Raw genomic sequence first — 22002 nt, forward strand, 5'->3', positions numbered from 1 at the left:
GTGGCGGGCCACTTAAAATGATGTGGCGGGCCACGTTGAATAACGGGGCAGGCCACATGAAAATAATGTTGCTGCCCACGTTGAACAACGAGGCAGGCCCATTCAAATGACGTGGAGGGCCACATTGAATAATGGGGCGGGCCACATAAAATGATGTGGTGGCCCATGTCCAATAACGAGGCGGGCCACTTAAAATGATGTCGCGGCCCACGTTGAATAACGAGGCGGGCCACTTAAAATGATGTGGCGGGCCACATTGAATAACAGGGCGGGCCACTAAAAATGATCTGGCGGGCAACATGGAATAATGGGGCGGGGGGCCACGTAAAATGATACGGTGGCCCACGTAGAATAACGTGGCGGGCCACTTAAAATGATGTGGCGGGCCACTTCGAATAACGGAGTGGGCCACATGAAAATAATGTCTCGGCCCACGTTAAACAACGAGGCAGGCCACTTAAAATGATGTCGCGGGCCGTGTTGAATAATGGGGCGGGCCACATAAAATGATACGGTGGCCCACGTAGAATAATGTGGCGGACCACTTAAAATGACGTGGCGGGCCACGTCAAATAACGCAGTGGACCACATGAAAATAATGTCGCGGCCCACGTTAAACAACGAGGCAGGCCACTTAAAATGATGTCGCAGGCCGCATTGAATAATGGGGCGGGCCACATAAAATGAAGTGGCGACTTACGTCGAATAACGAGGCGGGCCACTTGAAATTATGTGGCCAGCCACGTTGAATAATGGGGTGGGCCACGTAAAATGATGTGGTGGCCCATGTCGAATAACGGGGCGGGCCACTTAAAATTGTGTGGCGGGCCACATTGAATAACGAGGCGGGCCACGTGAAAAGGATGTTGCGGCCCACGTTGAACAACAAGGCAGGTCACTTAAAATGATGTGGCGGGCTACATTGAATAATGGGGCGGGACACATAAAATGATGTGGCGACCTACGTCGCATAACGAGGCGGGCCGAATGAAATGATGTGGCGGGCTAATTCGAATAATGGGGCGGGCAACATAACATTATGTGGCCGCCTATGTCGATTAACGACGCGGGACGTTTAAAATTATGTGGCGGGCCAAAATGAATAATGGGGCGGGCCACGTTAAAATGAGTTGGCGGGCCAACAAAATAATGCGACAGGACTCTTAAAATAATGTGAATGGCCACGACAAATGATGTGAAGGTCTACTTTAAAATGAAGTGGCAGGGACACATAAAATAAAGTGGTGGGTTACATAAAAGAACGGAACAGGCCTCTTAAAATGATGTGGCGGGCCGCTAAAATAATATGCCAGGTCTCTTAAAATGATGTAACGGCTTATGTTAAAAAATGTGGTTTAAATGATGTGGCGGGCCACATAAACTGATGTCGCGGCCCTCGTCAAATAATGAGGCAGGCCACTTAAAATGATGTGGCGGGCCACATTGAATAATGGGGCGGGCCACGTAAAATGATGTGGCGACCTACGTCGAATGACGAGGCGGGCCGATTGAAATGATGTGGCGGGCCAATGACAATAATGGGGCGGGCCACATAAAATGATGTGGCCGCCTATGTTGAATAACGTTGCGGGACACTTAAAATGATGTGGCGGGCCAAAATGAATAATGGGGCGGGCCAACAAAATAATGCGACAGGATTAAAATAATGTGAATGGCCACAACAAATGATGTGAAGGGCTACTTTAAAATGAAGTGGCAGGGACACATAAAATAAAGTGGGGGGTTGCATAAAAAAACGGAACAGGCCTCTTAAAATGATGTGGCGGGCCACTAAAATAATATGGCAGGTCTCCTAAAATGATGTAACGGCTTATGTTAAAAAATGTGGTTGAAATGACGTGGCGGGCCACGTAAACTGATGTCGCGGCCCACATCGAATAACGAGGCAGGCCAAATAAAATGACGTGGCGGGCCACGTAAACTGATGTCGCGGCCCACGTCGAATAACGAGGCAGGCCAAATAAAATGATGTGGCGGGCCAACAAAAAACGTGACAGGCCGCATGAAATAATGTGAAGGGCTACTTTAAAATGATGTAACAGGGACACAAAATAAAGTGGTGGGTCACATAAAAGAACCTTACAGACCTCTTAAAATTATTTGGCGGGCCACTAAAATAAAATGGCAGGTCTCTTAAAACGGCTTATGTTAAGAAATGTGGTTAAAATGATGTGGCGGGCCACGTAAAATAATGGGACGGGACACATAAAATGATGTGGCGGGCCAACAAAATAACGTGACAGGCCACTTAAAATGATGTGGCAGGCCACATTGAATAATGAGGCGGTCCACATAAATGATGTGGCGGGCCACATCGAATAACGAGGCGCGCCACTTAAAATGATGTGGGGGGCCACATTGGATAATGGGGCGGGCCACATAAAATGAAGTGTCCGCCCACATCGAATAACAAAGCAGGCCACTTAAAATGACGTGGTGGGCCATTAGAAAAATGTGGCGGGCCAACAAAATAACGTGACAGGCCGCTTAAAAAATGTGAAGGGCCACGACATATGATGTGAAGGGTTACATAAAATAATTTGGTGGGTCACATAAAAGAACGTTACAGGCCTCTTAAAATGATGTGGCGAGCCACTTAAAATTATGTGGTGGCCCATGTTGCATAATATGCTGTGCCACTTCAAATTATGTTGTGGGCCATATTGCATGATAGGTTGGGCCAATTAAAATGATGTTGCATAATATATTGGGCCACTTAAATTGATGTTGTGGCCCATGTTGCATAATATGTTGGGCCAATTAAAATTATGTAGCGGCCCATGTTGCATGGTATGTTGGGCCACGTAAAATGATGTTGTGGCCCATGTTGCATAATAGGTTGGGTCACTTAAAAAATGATGTTCCATAATATGTTGGGCCACTTAAAATTATGTTTTGGCCCATGTCGCATAATATGTTGGGCCACTTAAAATGATGTTGAGGCCCATGTTGCATAATATGTTGGGCCACTTAAAATTATGTTATGGCACATGTTGCATAATAGGTCGGGTCACTTAAAAAATGATGTTCCATAATATGTTGGGCCACTTAAAAATATGTTTTGGCCCATGTTGCATAATATGTTGGGCCACTTAAAATGATGTTGTGGCCCATGTTGCATAATATGCTGGGCCACTTAAAATGATGTTCCCTAATATGTTGGGCCACTTAAAATTATGTTTTGGCCCATGTTGCATAATATGTTGGGCCACTTAAAGTGATGTTATGGGCCATGTTGCATAATAGGTTGGGTCATTTAAAAGATGATGTTCCATTATATGTTGGGCCACTTAAAATTATGTAGCGAACCATGTTGCATAATATGTTGGGCCACTTAAAATGATGTTGTGGCCCATGTTGCATAATATGTTGGGCCACTTAAAATGATGTTATGGCCCATGTTGTGTAATAGGTTGGGTCACTTAAAAAATTATGTTCCATAATATGTTGGGCCACTTAAAATTATGTAGCGAACCATGTTGCATAATATGTTGGGCCACTTAAAATGATGTTTTGGCCCATGTTGCATAATATGTTGGGCCACTTAAAATGATGTTATGGGCCATGTTGCATAATACGTTGGGTCATTTAAAAGATGATGTTCCATTATATGTTGGGCCACTTAAAATTATGTTTTGGCCTCTGTTGCATAATATGTTGGGCCACTTAAAATTATGTAGCGAACCATGTTGCATAATATGTTGGGCCACTTAAAATGATGTTTTGGCCCATGTTGCATAATATGTTGGGCCACTTAAAATGATGTTCCATAATATGTTGGGCCACTTAAAATTATGTTTTGGCCCATGTCGCATAATATGTTGGGCCACTTAAAATTATGTTGCGGCCCATGTTGCATGATATGTTGGGCCACGTAAAATGATGTTGTGGCCCATGTTGCATAATATGTTGGGCCACTTAAAATGATGTTCCATAATATGTTGGGCCACTTAAAATTATGTTTTGGCCCATGTCGCTTAATATGTTGGGCCACTTAAAATGATGTTGAGGCCCATGTTGCATAATATGTTGGGTCACTTAAAAAATTATGTTCCATAATATGTTGGGGCCACTTAAAATTATGTTTTGGCCCATGTTGCATAATATGTTGGGCCACTTAAAATGATGTGGTGGCCCCTTGTGCATAAAAAGTTGGGCTACTTAAAATTAAGTGGTAAGCCAGATTTATCCCAAGGGGGTCTTGATTTTGACAGACGTGATTGAAAGCTGTGCTTTAAATGATACATACGATAAACTTTTTGAGGTAATTGTATGTTTGACATTGTTTTCCAGCCACAACACAAAGACCACCTCTTGGATAGACCCTCGGTGCCTGGACAAACCTCAGAAACCCCTGGAAGAATCTGAAGATGACGGTATCAGACTCTCTCTCTCTCTCTCTCTCTGTGTGTTTGTTTGTGTATTCAGTGTTTCCCGCACAATACAATCTTTAATACTTTTGAATTAGCCACAGCCTGTCACTCATAATCACATTATGATGGGACTGCCTGTGAGTGCAGCGTGTGGTTACAGAAGTTTGCCATTGCGATTCTGGTCCTCAACATAGCTTCCAAGCTGGATAGTGACATAAAAACACTCATTTGAAAAGAAGTGACTGAACAAAGTTTATTTGTTGTAGTAAGTTTTGTTTACATATCTGTACTGTAACGTGAGAGAGCAACAAACTGGATTAAAATGATTGTACATAATTTAAAAAATCCAAGGTACCGAATCAAACTGTACCTTGTTCCTAACACCCATTCATTTTTACCTAAGACTAAATGTAAACAGAAAACGTGTTCTTTTTTTACAAAACGCTGTAGGTCGTTTGTTAGCTAATACACGTCTTTAAATCTCTGGATTGATCAAGTAATGTCCTGATCTCTCTTACTGTGGACCCTGGGGAAAAAGAGTTAACGTGGTTCATGGGGACCACATTTCAATCATTTTGCATAATTTACACAAATCTGTTCGTGACTACTGAGGACCATTAAAAAAAAGTTCAAATTAGATGTTAGACATGTTTACTTTTCAGTAAACATGTTTTATGGGCCAAAGCTTAAAAATCATTGAGGCATCTTCAGAATGGATCTGATTATCATTTAAAAAGTTTTCTCTTTAGGGGACCTGTTTTTTTGGTCCCCATACCGTCCGAAGTCCCCTGAAGGTGACTGTGTAAACAGAGAGATGTCCTCATTAAGTAAGCATTGCCAGAACACACACACACACACACACACACACACACACATACACACACACACACACACTCACACACACTTGTAATCATTTGGAATGGGGACCAAGTTTGTGATCACGACTTGTGGGGACCACCCTTTCTACAGGTTGTGGAGGCATAAAAAAGATGAGGTAAAAAGGCCACTGCCCAGTTAGCTCATACACGTCTTTAAATCTCTGGATTGATGAAGTAATGTGCTGATCAGACTTACTGGGGACCATGATTAAAAAGAGTTAATGTGGTTCATGGGGACCAAACTTAAATCATTTTGCATAATTCACACAAATTTGTTCGTGACTACTGAGGACCATTAAAAAAAAAAAAGTTCAAATCAGATGTTAAACATATTTACTTTTCAGTAAATATGTTATATGGGCCAAAGCTTAAAAATCACTTAAGCATCTTTAGAATGGATCTGACTATCATTTAAAAAGGTTTCCATTTAGGGGACCTGTTTTTTTGGTCCCCATACCGTCAGAAGTCTCCTAAAGGTGGCTGCGTAAACAGAGCCATGTCCCCATTACGTCAGCATTGCCAGAACACACACACACACTCACACACACACACACACACACACACACACACACACACACACACACACACACACACACACACACACACACACACACACACACACACACACACACACACACACACACACATTTTTCCAGAAGACTGAGATATGGATTCTTGCAAGCTCCCGTGTGGACTGGATTTGATTAACTCTTGCCATCTAGTGGTAGGATCTTGTCATTACATGTGACTAATGCACTTGTCCCTCTCTCTCTCTCTATCTACCCCACTTTCTCCTGGACGTGACGGCGTGGTGATGGGCCGTGCACCTCCGAGCAGAAGGGGTCCACACAGAGGAGATGGACAACGACCTTGGTGGGTACAACTAACCTTCAGCCCAATCCCTATTTGATTTATGGCCCCACAACAAGCCATGGAATTCAGCCGAAATTAAAGGCGTCCATCCATTTTTCTACCGCTTGTCCCTTACGAGGTCGCGGAGGGGTGCTGGAGTCTATCTCAGCTGCATTCGGGCGGAAGGCCGGGTAGACCCTGGACAAGTCGCCACCTCAGGGCCAACACAGATAGACAGACAACATTAACACACTAGGGACCATTTTTAGTCAAATTAAAGGCATAACAATGGAATTATATGGAGATGAATGTGGGCTAAAAGTTTTGCAATCAAAGAAATAAACATTAAAACTAAAAAAAAAAAAATGTGTTTATGAAAAATATTGTACATTAGTGCACGTATTTGTTTTAGTTTGACAAACTTTATGATTCACTCTGTTTATTTACTTCTGTACAATTGGATTTTTGAGGGTCTTTTTTTTTCTGATTCAAATCTTATTTACTGTCCCCTTCTTAACTTTTAGTTTTTACTTTCATTTATTTTTATATATTTAAATCAATCTTTTATATATATATATATATATATATATATATATATATATATATATATATATATATATATATGTATATATGTATATATATGTATGTATATATATGTATATATGTATATGTATATATGTGTATATGTATATGTGTGTATGTATATATAGATACATGTGTGTGTGTATATATATATATATATGTATATGTATATATATATATATATATATATATATATATATATATATATATATATATATATATATATATATATATATATATATATGAACGTGAAGAATGAAAATAAATAATCATTTTAAAAGAATTATATGGAGGTATACTTATTCAACCTGAAAATGCTGAAGCAACCATTAAAATATTATAGATAGTAATGAGTAAAACATTTCAGTATGAATATTGTAAATTTGCCTTTATAAAATAATGAATTCAGTGTTTACTAATGCTTAATAATTACTGATTATACAATGTTAAAAGACAAAATTGTGTCTTATGAATTATTGCCCGGAATTGTCATTGATAAACCGCATTTAGTTATTAATGTTATAGTAAAGCCTAATAATAATAATAATAATAATTTATTTGTAAAAGCACTTTACATTGAGTAAACAACCTCAAAGTGCTACAGTGTATTAAAAATATAAAATAAAAATACAAATAAATAAAAACTAGCACAGCCTAATAGCTAGAACTATTATTGCCTAAGGTGCCGACTTGTCCAGGGTGTACGCCGCCTTCCGCCTGAAAGCAGCTGAGATATGCTCCAGCGACCCCAAAAGGGACAAGCGGTACAAAATGGATGGATGGATAGTATTGCCTATCGGTTTTATCCAGTGCTTTGATGCTTTTATTTCTGTCTTTATCAATGTTTATGTTTTATCAAATGTTTATCTTGTGTGTGTCATGTTTTCATTTCTATTTTATTTTTTTGGATTATATTCTAAACTTTCTATTATTTTTATATACTTTGTAGCACTTTGAGACTTTAACAAATGCGTTACAGATGTAATTCATTATTATTATTATTATTTATATAACATTATTATATTCTTCTTATTATTATTATATCCATATTATTATTATTATAATTTTTATTTTTTAAAAATATTTTTTAAAAAGAAGGGTTTTTAAAGGCCTACTGAAATGAGATGTTCTTATTCAAACGGGGATAGCAGGTCCATTCTATGTGTCATACTTGATCATTTCGCGATATTGCCATATTTTTGCTGAAAGGATTTAGTAGAGAACATCGACGATAAAGTTCGCAACTTTTGGTCGCTAATAAAAAAGCCTTGCCTGTACCGGAAGTAGCAGACGATTTGCGCGTGACATCACGGGTTGTGGAGCTCCTCACATCTGAACATTGTTTACAATCATGGCCACCAGCAGCGAGAGCGATTCGGGCCGAGAAAGCGACAATTTCCCCATTATTTGAGCGAGGATGAAAGATTCGTGAATGAGGAAAGTGAGAGTGAAGGACTAGAAAAAAAAAGACTATTCAGTGAGAGCGATTCAGATGTTATTAGACACATTTACTAGGATAATTCTGGAAAATCCCTTATCCGCTTATTGTGTTACTAGTGTTTTAGTGAGATTATATGGTCGTACCAGTACAACCTGAAAGTCGGCCCCGCATCTTTCTTCAGCACCAGTCGACGGGTGTTGGCGATGCCCATATCTGCCCTTCGCAAGGGACCCTCTCTGAAACACGATCTTTCAAAATGATCGCTGCATAATACACTGTACTTTGTGTGTGTGGTCCAATCCAACCGTGTTCGCTTGACATCTCTATTCCATAGTAAAGCTTGACTGTCTTCTTTCGGGAATGTAAACAATGAAACACCGGCTGTGTTTGTGTTGCTAAAAGCGTCCGCAATACACCGCTTCCCACCTACAGCTTTCTTCTTTGACGTCTCCATTATTCATCGAACAAATTGCAAAAGATTCAGCAATGCGATGAAAAGAGACGACTTATAGCTGGGAACAATGCTTGAACAAAATGTCCTCTACAATGCGTGACGTCACACGCACGCGTCATCATACCGAGACGTTTCAGCTGGATATTTCGGCGCAAAATTTAAAATTGCAATTTAGTAAACTAACCCGGCCGAATTGGCATGTGTTGCAATGTTAATATTTCATCATTTATGTATGAACTATCAGACTGTGTGGTCGGTAGTAGTGGGTTTCAGTAGGCCTTTAAGCCTTTTTTAAAAGCATCCACAGTCTGTGGTGCCCTCAGGTGGTCAGGGAGAGCGTTCAATAGACTGGGATCATTGGAATAGAAAGCCCGGTCTCCCATTGTTCGTATCTTTGTCCTCGGAGATGGGAGGAGGTTAGCCTGTCCGGACCGGTTGTCGTGTGGAGGATTTGGGGGTAGAGAGGGGCATTTCCATGGAGGCATTGGTGGGTTAGTAGGGAGACTTTGTGTAGTAATCGAGCCTCTTCAATACGCACATTTAGCATTACTCTTTCACAACAAAACTCCCCAATTTTGTGACGTTAAAGAGGGTAATGCCATTCATCTCCCAATGAGACCTTTTTTACATCCTTGCACAGACATGACCTCATTTTGGTGTGGCCTTTAAATGTCCCGGTCTTGTACACGCACACCCAAAGGTAATAGTAGCCTTTCATGACTGTCGTGCTCTGACAACAACCCCACGATTTAATACAAAACCCAACACCAGTGAAGTTGTACAAAAGGTAAATAAAAACAGAATACAATGATTTACAAATCCTTTTCAACTTATATTCAAGTAAATAGACTGCAGCATGTTTACACAAAGCTGGCACACGTGGCAAAAAAGACTGAGAACAATGAGGAATGCTCATCAAACACTTATTTGGAACATCCCACAGGTGTGCAGGCTAATTGGGAACAGGTGGGTGCCATGATTGGGTATAAAAACAGCTTCCCAAAAAAATTGCTTGGTCTTTCACAAGAAAGGATGGGGCGAGGTACACCCCTTTGTCCACAACTGCGTGAGCAAATAGTCAAACGGTTTAAGAACAACGTTTCTCAAAGTGCAATTGCAAGAAATTTAGGGATTTCAACATCTACGCTCCATAATATCATCAAAAGGTTCAGAGAATCTGGAGAAATCACTCCACGTAAGCGGCATGGCCGGAAACCAACATTGAATGACCGTGACCTGTGATCCCTCTGACGGCACTGTATGAAAAAGCGACATACATCTCTAAAGGATATCACCACATGGGCTCAGGAACACTTCAGGAAACCACTGTCACTAAATAAAGTTGGTCGCTACATCTGTAAGTGGAAGTTAAAGCTCTACTGTGCAAAGCGAAAGCCATTTATCAACAACATCCAGAAACGCCGCAAGCTTCTTTGGGCCCGAGATCATCTAAGATGGACTGATGCAAAGTGGAAAAGTGTTCTGTGGTCTGACGAGTCCACATTTCAAATTGTTTTTGGAAATATTCGACATTGTGTCATGCGAACCATCCAGACTGTTATCGACGCAAAGTTCAAAAGCCAGCATCTGTGATGGTATGGGGGGTGCATTAGTCCCCAAGGCATGGGTAACTTACACATCTGTGAAGGCACCATTAATGCTGAATGGTCCATACAGGTTTTGGACTAACATATGTTGTCATCCAAGCAACGTTATCATGGACGCCCCTGCTTATTTCAGCAAGACAATGCCAAGCCACGTGTTACAACAGCGTGGCTTGGTAAAAAAAGAGTGCGGACATTTTCCTGGCCCGCCTGCAGTCCAGCCATGTCTCCCATGGAAAATGTGTGGCGCATTATGAAGCGTAAAATACGACAGCGGAGAACCCGGACTGTTGAACGACTGAAGCTCTACATAAAACAAGAATGGGAAAGAATTCCACTTTTAAAGCTTCAACAATTAGTTTCCTCAGTTCCCAAACATTTATTGAGTGTTGTTAAAAGAAAAGGTGATGTAACACAGTGGTGAACATGCCCTTTCCCAACTACTTTGGCACGTGTTGCAGCCATGAAATTCTAAGTTAATTATTGTTTGGAAAAATAAAGTTCATGAGTTTGAACATCAAATATGTTGTCTTTGCCGTTCATTCAACTGAATATGGGTTGAAAAGGATTTGCAAATCATTGTATTCTGTTTATATTTACATCTAACACAATTTCTCAACTCATATGGAAACGGGGGTTTGTAACAACACCACCTGTAATTTTGCAGTTTTTAAGTCTCTTGAGTAATTGATCTTCAAATAAAAATGTTCACTAATGTACAAAACCCCAAACCAGTGAAGTTGTCACGTTGTGTAAAAGGTAAATAAAAACAGAATACAATGATTTGCAAATCCTTTCCAACTTATATTCAGTTGAATAGACTGCAAAGACAAAATACTTGACGTTTGAACTGGAACTTTTTTTTTTTTTTTGCAACTATTTGCTTATTTGGAATTTGATGCCTGCAACAGGTCTTTAAAAAAGCTGGCACAAGCGGCAAAAAAGACTGAGAAAGTTGAGGAATGCTCATCAAACACTTATTTGGAACACCCCCACAGTTGGACGGGCTAATTGGGTGGAAATGCAGCAGTCATTCACAAACAAGGACGGGGCGAGGTTCAAATTGTCCAACAGTTTAAGAAAAAAGTGTTGCTACCCTTTAGCATCTTTAATTAGTACAATACTCATTGTTTTGATGTTGCAAAACGCATTAAAAGGCCTACTGAAACCCACTACTACCGACCACACAGTCTGATAGTTTATATATCATCCATCCATCCATTTTCTACCGCTTATTCCCTTTCGGGGTCGCGGGGGGCGCTGGCGCCTATCTCAGCTACAATCGGGCGGAAGGCAGGGTACACCCTGGACAAGTCGCCACCTCATCGCAGGGCCAACACAGATAGACAGACAACATTCACACTCACATTCACACACTAGGGCCAATTTAGTGTTGGCAATCAACCTATCCCCAGGTGCATGTCTTTGGAAGTGGGAGGAAGCCGGAATACCCGGAGGGAACCCACGCATTCACGGGGAAAACATGCAAACTCCACACAGAAAGATCCCGAGCCTGGATTTGAACCCAGGACTGCAGGACCTTCGTATTGTGAGGCAGACGCACTAACCCCTCTGCAATGATGAAATATTAACATTACAACACATGCCAATACGGCCTTTTTAGTTTACTAAATTGAAATTTTAAATTTCGCGCAAATTATCCTGCTGAAAACGTCGCGGTATGATGACGCGTGCGTGTGACGTCACGGATTGTAGCGGACATGTTGTTCCAGCCCCGATCCCAGCTATAAGTCGTCTGCTTTAATTGCATAATTACACAGAAATTTGGACATCTGTGTTGCTGAATCTTTTGCAATTTGTTCAATTAATAATGGAGACGTCAAAGAAGAAAGATGTAGGTGGGAAGCGGTGTATTGCGGCTGGATTTAGCAACACAAACACAGCCTTGTTTACATTCCCGAAAGATGACGGTGAAGCTTTCATATGGAACAGAGCGGTCAAGCGAACATGGTTCCCTACCACATGTCAACCGGCAGGTTTCGGTGAGAAAATTGTGGTAATAAGTCGGCTCTTATCGTAGACATGAGCGGAGCTTGCGTCTTTTACCTGTCAAAGAGGCAGCTACGGACTCTCTTGCCTCCTCCGACCGGCCGCCCCCGAACGTGGGGTGCTTCCACTGTGGAGGAGAGGGAAAAAAAGCTCAGCCCGGCCCCGACGGCTGCCTTCGCTTCGCCTCGTCGAGAAACGTGGCTTCCCTCAGAGACAATGGCGGTCACCACACCCGTGGCGACACCCCTCCGACTTTCAGGTACCATATAATCTCACTAAAACACTAGTAACACAATTAGCAGATAAGGGATTTTCCAGAATAACCCTAGTAAATGTGTCTAATAACATCTGAATCGCTCCCACTGCCCTGTCTTTTTTTTTTTTCTAGTCCTTCACTCTCACTTTCCTCATTCACAAATATTTCGTCCTCGCTCAAATTAATGGGGAAATCGTCGCTTTCTCGGTCCGAATCACTTTTGCTGCTGGTGGCCATGGTACAGTGTATTATGCAGCGATCATTTCGAAAGATCGTGTTTCGAAGAGGGTCCCCTGCGAAGGGCAGAGATGGGCATCGCCACCACCCGTCGACTGGTGCTGAAGAAAGGTGCGAGGCCGACCTTCAGGTTGTACATATAATCTCACTAATCTCAATAAGCACATAAGGGATTTTCCAGAATTATCCTAGCAAATTTGTCTAATAACATCTGAAACGCTTCCAGTGTATAATCTTTTTTTTTTCTTTTTTCTAGTCCTTCGCTCTCACTTTCCTCATCCACGAATCTTTCATTCTCGCTCAAATAATGGGGAAATCGTCGCTTTCTCGGTCCGAATGGCTCTCGCTGCTGGTGGCCATGATTGTAAACAATGTTCAGATGTGAGGAGCTCCACAACCCGTGACGTCACGCGCACATCGTCTGCTACTTCCGGTACAGGCAAGGCTTTTTTATTAGCCACCAAAAGTTGCAAACTTTATCGTCGATGTTCTCTACTAAATCCTTTCAGCAAAAATATGGCGAAATCGCGAAATGATCAAGTATGACACATAGAATGGACCTGCTATCCCCGTTTGAATAAGAAAATCTCATTTCAGTAGGCCTTTAAACTACAACAAAATCTGACGGACGCAAGAGGGAAGCTCTTCTCTGGGTTCCTCGCTCTGGACACAGCGGCCCTATGGTAATAATCCCACCAGATGAGTCTCCTTCTGGTAAAAAACACCCCTCCACCCCCAATAATGATCGATTAGCGCCATCCAGGTGAGGCAACAAGGACACGCAATTAACCGCGGCTCTCTGAAGAGGAGCCCGGCACTTTATGAATGTCAGCAGCTCCGGCATGTGTGAGATTCTCTCCAGAAAAAATCAATCACTCTATCAACAGAAAAGAGATGCAAAGGGTTAATTCATCACCACTGACTTACCCTCCACAGTACGGAGACATGAGGGACAAAGGCATGGACACACCCAACCTCCCGTCCCATCCCTCACCTACACACTCCTGCACTCACGTCGGAGCGGAACAAAAATCACTAGAGTGATGACCATTTTGCGCCGGGTGAGGCGGAACCGCGTTCTGTTAAACGTTCCACTCCAATACATCATATTGCCATATGGCCACCTATCCAGATGACGAGAATCAGGCGTCCTAATCACTTTGGCGCGGTGGATAAAACCACGCACTTAGGGACGGAGACTTGTTTCTAGAAATATATGTGAAAGAATGGGCTGCTTTCAGTGATTTCCAGCGTGGAACTGTCATAGGATGCCACCGGTACGACACATCCGGTTGTGAAATTTCCTCGCTTCTAAATATTCCAACGTCAACTTTATTATAAGAAAAGTGAAGAGTTTGAGGAACAACAGCAACTCAGCCACCAAGTGATAGGCCACGTAACTGACAGAGAGGGGTCAACAATCCAAACAACCTTCCCTAGTCATGGTGCATTTAAAAAAAAAAAATGCAACTTTTTTTTTTAAATAATAGCACAGCAATTACTTGCATGGTAATCCAAACAACCTTCCCTAGTCATGGTGCAATTTAAAAAAATTCAGCTTTTTAAGAAATAATAGCAGAGCAATTACTTATATGACAAACCAAACAACCTCCCCTAGTCATGGTGCAATTAAAAAAAAATGCCACTTTTTTGAAATAATAGCACAGCAATTACTTGCATGATAATCCAAACAACTTTCCCTAGTCATCGTGCAATAAACAAAGCAGCTTCTTTTTTAAATAATAGCACAGCAATTACTTGCATGGTAATCCAAACAACCTTCCCTAGTCATGGTGCAATTAAAAAAAAATCAGCTTTTTAAGAAATAATAGCAGAGCAATTACTTATATGACAAACCAAACAACCTCCCCTAGTCATGGTGCAATTAAAAAAATGCCACTTTTTTGAAATAATAGCACAGCAATTACTTGCATGATAATCCAAACAACCTTCCCTAGTCATCGTGCAATAAACAAAGCAGCTTCTTTTTTAAATAATAGCACAGCAATTACTTATATGACAATCCAAACAACCTTCCCTAGTCATGATGTAATAAAAAAAACAGCTTTTTAGAAATAATAGCACAGGAATTATGTATATGACAATCCAAACAACCTTCTCTAGTCATGGTACAATAAAAAAAATGTGGCTTTTTAGAAATAATAGCACAGTAATTACTGTTATGACAATCCAAACCACCTTCCCTAGTCATGGTGCAATAAAAAAAATGCAGCTTTTTAGAAATAATTGCACAGCAATTATTTATATGACAATCCAAACAACCCTCCCTAGTCATGGTGCAATTAAAAAAGCAGCTTTTTTTTTTTAGAAATAATAGCACAGCAATTATATGACAATCCAAACGACCTTCCCTAGTCATGGGGCAGTAAAAAAATGCAGCTTTTTAGAAATAATTGCACAGCAATTATGTATATGACAATCCAAACAACCTTCTCTAGTCATGGTGCAATAAAAAAATGTGGCTTTTTAGAAATAATAGCACAGCAATTACTTATATGACAATCCAGACAACCTTCCCTAGTCATGGTGCAATAAAAAAAATGCAGCTTTTTAGAAATAATTGCACAGCAATTATTTATATGATAATCCAAAGAACCTTCTCTAGCCACGGTGCAATTAAAAAAAAATGCAGCTTTTTCGAAATAATAGCAGAGCAATTACTTATATGACAATCCAAACAACCTTCCCTAGTCATGGTGCAATTAAAAAAAAAAATGCAACTTTTTTTTTTTTAATAATTGCACAGCAATTACATATATGACAATCCAAACAACCTTCCCTAGTCATGGTGCAATAAAAAAATGCAGCTTTTTAGAAATAATAGCAGAGCAATTACTTATATGACAATCCAAGAAACCTTCCCTAGTCATGGTGCAATAAAAAAAGCAGCTTTTTAGAAATAATAGCACAGGAATTATGTGTATGACAATCCAAACAACCTTCTCTAGTCATGGTGCAATAAAAAAATGTGGCTTTTTAGAAATAATAGCACAGTAATTACTGTTATGACAATCCAAACCACCTTCCCTAGTCATGGTGCAATAAAAAAAATGCAGCTTTTTAGAAATAATTGCACAGCAATTATTTATATGACAATCCAAACAACCTTCCCTAGTCATGGTGCAATACAAAAATGCAGCTTTTTAGAAATAATTGCACAGCAATTATTCATATGACAATCCAAACAACCTTCCCTAGTCATGGTGCAATTAAAAAAATGCAGCTTTTTAGAAATAATAGCACAGCAATTACTACTAGGGGACGGCGTGGCGCAGTGGGAGAGTGGCCGTGCGCAACCCAAGGGTCCCTGGTTCAATCCCTTTGCACGGCAGCTCTCTCAATCAGTGTGTGAATGTGTGTGTGAATGGGTAAATGTGGAAGTAGTGTCACAGTGCTTTGAGTACCTTGAAGGTAGAAAAGCGCTATACAAATACGACCCAGCAATTACTTATATGACAATCCAAACGACCTTCCCTAGTCATGGTGCAATAAAAAAAAATGCAGCTTTTTAGAAATAATTGCACAGCAATTATTTATATGACAATCCAAACAACCCTTCCTAGTCATGGTGCAAGAAAAAAATGCAATGTTTTATAAATAATAACACAGCAATATATATATATATTAGTCTAATTTCACGACTCTCCCTTCCCATGAACACTTTTCCCCTTAAAAAGTGTGAACAATGTTTGCCTTCTTTTATTACGTGGGGTCTGAACCCTGTGCCATTCATCCATCTGCCCAGAGGGGGTCTTGCTCAGTTGCCATCAGATGTGTGCAAATGTCAGCAGTGTGAGGAACATGGGGAGCAGCAGACATCATGTGATGCAGACGGGTCACTCCGCCCCGGAGACAGACTGACAGATATATAGACACAAAGGCCAAAGGTTCCCCACCGGCCTTTGCCCCTAATAACTCCTTATATGTCGGCAGAGGACTTTCCACCATTCTGCCTTCCGCTTTTTCAGCAGCTTCTATCCTTTCTCTTGCAGAACTTCCACCAGGATGGGAGAAAATAGATGATCCGGTGTATGGCGTCTACTATGTTGAGTAAGTCATGCACACACACATTATGTACACAAGCAGGGGGTCTTGGTACCGAGTGTGGGCCGATACTGATATTAATCCGGTACGATATCAGCAGGAATCACACTTTTATTATTTTGTCGTGTAGAATGTTGTTGGATCAAGTGAAATTAGTGGAACAGAGAACAACGGAGGTATGAAAACATTAACCTAATGGCATGTGAATCTTAGGGCACACACTATTTGATTCAGAATCGATTCCTCCCTTAATACGATTCAAAATCAATACTTTTTTAAATAACGCTGGGTGCCAGTTCTATGATGAACTACATTCCTACATAAAATAGAAAAACAGCTCTGAATTTCTATATTACGTAAAATAAAACTGGTTTTGTTGAATGAAAGTCTGCCCAAACATTTAATAAAGTTAAATACAATTAAGGCAACAGGAAAAGTAGCCAACACTTCTCTTTTCTGAAGTAAATGTGTACAGCAGGTATAATTATCTACATCTACTGTATGAATAGCCGCCATGGCTGGACAGGACAGGTAAAAAAAAAAGAAAATAATATATAAATGTAAAAAAAACAACAACCATATATATATATATATATATATATATATATATATATATATATATATATATATATGTATATGTGTGTGTATGTATATGTGTGTGTATGTATATGTGTATATATATACATATACATACATATATGTATATACATACATGTATGTGTATATATATATGTATGTAATATATATTTATATAATATATATATATAAAGGTATGTATGTATATATGTACATATATATGTATATATCGATATATATGTATGTATATACGTACATATATGTATGTATTTATGTTCATATATATGTATATGTATGTATATACATATATGTATGTATGTATGTACATATATGTATATATGTATATTATATATATACATATATATATATATATATATATATATATATGTATAAATGCATATGTGTGTATATATATTTGTGTATGTATATGTGTGTAAATATATGTATATGTGTGTATATATATACAGTATATATATATATATGTGTATATATATATATGTTTATATATGTGTATAAATATGTGTATATATATACATATATATGTGTATATATGTATGTATATATGTGTATATATATATTAATGTTCATATATATGTCTATGTATGTATATACATCTATGTATGTACATACATATACATATATATATGAACATATATACATATATGTACATATATGTATATATGTATATAATATATATATATATATATATATGTATATGTATTAATGTTCATATATATGTATATGTATGTATATGCATCTATGTATGTATATATGTACATATATATGTACATATATGTATATATGTATATAATATATATATATATATGTATAAATGTATATGTGTGTAAATATATTTATGTGTATATATATGTATATGTGTGTACATATATATATACAGTATATATATATGTTTATGTATATATATATATATATATGTATATATGTGTATAAATATGCGTATATATATACATATATATGTATATATATATATATATGTGTGTGTGTGTGTATATATATTTATATATGTGTATATATATATATCTATATATATATCTATATATATATATATAGATATATATATATATAGATATGTATACATACATTTTAGCGATTTAGAATCGTTACAAATAAGAATCGTGATTAGTTCGAACATCGATAATTTTTTTTTTTGTTGACACCCAATATGGTTAAGTTAAGCTGTCCTGATGAAAGTACATGCTTTTATTATCTTAAAGTTGGAAAGATTCAACATTTTTTATCGGGTGAAATGAACCTTATGACCTTTGAAGTACCTTCGAAGTGGAGTGTTTCAGTGACACCTGCTGGTCACAACAAGTTATTCAAATAAGCTCACGACGCAATCAATTGGATACTTTTTAATAGGCTTCTTTCTGCCTTGCAATTTTTGCGATACTTGTTTATATTGACAAAAGTGGTGTTTAAGACTGCAATATTGTCCAATTCATTATTCACATATAGCTTGTGTGCTTAGCTGTTGTGTAGCTGCTAGTCGCCTATAGTCTAGCATTACCTTTTCTAAATGACTCAACTAAAATAAAATAAAATATCGAACTCGCGTGCTTGCAGGATAACATTTAGATGTCAACTGGCTGATGATACTCACTTGTATCGGAGATTTTATATCGATACTTGATATTAATATCAAATCGGCACACAAGTGCAGATGGAAAAGAGGCATACAGTGCATGACAACTTCTCTCTCGCTAGTTTGGTCTTTTTTTGTACTAAAAAAAAAAAAGTAGGCCATTTTGTGAGCTATCATTTGGGATTACACAGTGTTGACGTGTGTGTGTGTGAGCGTGTGTGTGTGTGTGTGTGTGTGTGTGTGTGTGTGTGTGTGTGTGTGTGCATGTGGCCTCTGAGCACCAGCATGGATTTAAATATTTTTCGTGTTTTTTTTTTAAAGATATTTTTCCAACAGCTCTTGAGGCCTCCTGACTATATTTCATTGTTTCCCCGCTGTGTCTAAAATATTTCTGCCATACGCATTATTCATCACCTCTGTCAGTTTTCACATAATAGGGTGTTTTTTTTTTCGGACTTGCAAGGGGTAGTTGGAACTCCTGAGGGTTGATATTGACATTTTTTTTTTGGTCCTTGGTGTGTGCCAGTGTACATTTTCCAGTGGCACGCAGTATTAATGAAAACATAACCACAGGAGGTCTTATCTTAGTCCATGTGATGTCGGATGAAAGAAAAATTGAGCTGTTTGGCTACAGTTCCCAGCAATATTTTGGAGGAGAAAAGGCGAGGCCTTTAATCCTGGGAACACCACACCTACCGTCAAGCATGGTGGCGGTCGTATTATGCTCTGGGCCTGTTTTGCTGCCAATGGAACTGGTGCTTTACAAAGAGTAAATGGGACAATGAGAAAAGTAGGATTACCTCCAAATTCTTCAGGACAAGCTAAAATCATGGGTCTTGGGCGCAGTTGGGTGTTCCAACTGGACAATGACACCAAACACACCTCAAAAGTGGTAAAGGAATGGCTAACTCAGGCTAGAGTGAAGGTTTGTCCACACATTTAAGTTGGAACTTTTGGGAAGGTCATTCTAAAATCTAAATTCTAGCCTTGATTCCAGCAATATGTTTGTACGAGAAAAGGTGAGGTCTGTAATCCCAGGAACACCTGCCTACCGTCAAGCATGGTGGTGGTAGTATTAGGCCCTGGACCTGTTTTGCTGCCAATGGAACTGGTGTTTTACAGAGACTAAATGGGACAATGAAAAAAGGAGGATTGTCTCCAAATTCTTCAGGACAAGCTAAAATTATCAGTGCGGAGTTTGGGTCTTGGGCACAAACTCAGGACAATGACTCCAAACACATGTCAAAAGTGGTAAAGGAATGGCTAAATCAGACTAGAATTAAGGTTTTAGAATTGCCTTCCAAAGGTCCTGACTTAAACGTGTGGACAAACTTTCATTCTAGCCTGATTTATTCATTCCTTTACCACTTTTGACATGCGTTTGGGGTCATTGTCCTGTGTCCCTAAGACCCAAAATCCGGGCTGATGATTTTAGCTTGTCCTGAAGAATTTGGAGGTAATCCTACCTTTTTCATTGTGTCATTTAGTCTCTGTAAAGCACCAGTTCCAGCCGAGAGCATAATACTACCACCACCATGCATGACAGTAGGTTTAGTGTTCTTGGGATTAAAGGCCTCACCTTTTCTCCTACAAACATATTGCTGGATTTAAGGCTAGAATTTAGTTTTTAGAAAGACCTTTCCAAAGTCCTGACTTAAATGTGTGGACAAACCTTCACCCTAGCCTGATTTAGCCATTCCTTTACTACTTTCGACGTGTGTTTGGGGTCATTGTCCTGTTGGAACACCCAACTGCGCCCTAGACCCAACCTCTGGGTTGACGATTTTAGCTTGTTCCAAAGAATTTGTCCCATTTACTCTCTGTAAAGCACCAGTTGCAACCCAGAGCATAATACTACCACCAACCATGCATGACAGTAGGTTTGGTGTTCCTGGGATTAAAGGCCTCACCTTTACTCCTCCAAACATTTTGCTGGGTATTGTGGCCAAACAGCTCCATTTTTGTTTCATCTGACCACAGAACTTTCCTCCAGAAGGTCTTATATTTGTCCATGTGATGTCAGATGGTTGAAAGTTTGACCACACCTCTTGACAAAATTGGTTGCAGTTCAGCCAAATGTGTTGGTTTTCTGACATGGACTTGTTTCTTCAGCATTGTCCACACGTTTAAGTCAGGACTTTGGGAAGGCCATTCTAAAACTTTGATTCTAGCCTTGATTTAGCCATTCCTTTACCACTTTTGACATGTGTTTGTGGTCATTGTCCAGTGCACCTAAGACCCAAAATCTGGGCGGATGATTTTAGCTTGTCCTAAATAATTTGGAGGTAATCCTCCTAAGTAAACATTGATTGATTGATATTTCATTGTCTCATTTACTCTCTGTAAAGCACCAGTTCCATTGGCAGCAAAACAGGCCCAGAGCATAATACTACCACCACCATGCATGATGGTAGGAATGGTGTTCCCGGGATTAAAGACCTCACCTTTTCTCCTCCAAATTTATTGCTGAAATTAGGGCTAGAATTTTGGTTTTAGAAATTACTTTCCCAAAGTCCTGACCTAAATGTGTGGACAAACCTTTATTTTATCCTGATTTAGCCATTCCTTTCCCACTTTTGACATGTATTTGGGGTCATTGTCCGGTTGGAACACCCAACTGCGCCCAAGACCCAACCTCCGGGCTGATGATTTTAGCTTGTCCTGAAGAATTTGGAGGTAATCCTCCTTTTTTCATTGTCCCATTTAGTCTCTGTAAAGCACCAGTTCCAGCCCAGAGCATGATACTACCACCACCATGCATGACAGTAGGTTTGGTGTTCCCGGGATTAAAGGCCTCACCTTTTCTCCTACAAACATATTGCTGGATTTAAGGCTAGAATTTAGATTTCCGAATGACCTTCCCGAAGTCTTGACTTAAATGTGTGGACAAACCTTCACCCTAGCCTGATTTAGCCATTCCTTTACCACCTTTGACGTGTATTTGGGGTCATTGACCGGTTGGAACACCCAACTGCGCCCAAGACCCAACCTCTGGGCTGATGATTTTAGGTTGTCCCGAAGAATTTGTCCCATTTAGTCTCTGTAAA

At 39.5% G+C, this 22002-nt stretch overlaps 1 protein-coding gene across 6 annotated transcripts in view; it reads left to right on the forward strand.

The window, feature by feature from the left end:
* The window catches only part of magi1b (membrane associated guanylate kinase, WW and PDZ domain containing 1b), a 436989-nt gene that overhangs the window by 256544 nt on the left and 158443 nt on the right, over window positions 1-22002 (forward strand). For all 6 annotated transcript variants that reach the window (XM_061875249.1, XM_061875251.1, XM_061875250.1 and 3 more), the window contains 3 exons: window positions 4315-4397; window positions 6110-6145; window positions 16722-16779. In XM_061875249.1, the coding sequence (XP_061731233.1) occupies window positions 4315-4397; window positions 6110-6145; window positions 16722-16779 (177 nt within the window). The remainder of the gene's footprint in view (window positions 1-4314; window positions 4398-6109; window positions 6146-16721; window positions 16780-22002) is intronic.

Source organism: Nerophis ophidion, linkage group LG16, assembly GCF_033978795.1.
Source record: "Nerophis ophidion isolate RoL-2023_Sa linkage group LG16, RoL_Noph_v1.0, whole genome shotgun sequence".
Taxonomy (NCBI): domain Eukaryota; kingdom Metazoa; phylum Chordata; class Actinopteri; order Syngnathiformes; family Syngnathidae; genus Nerophis; species Nerophis ophidion.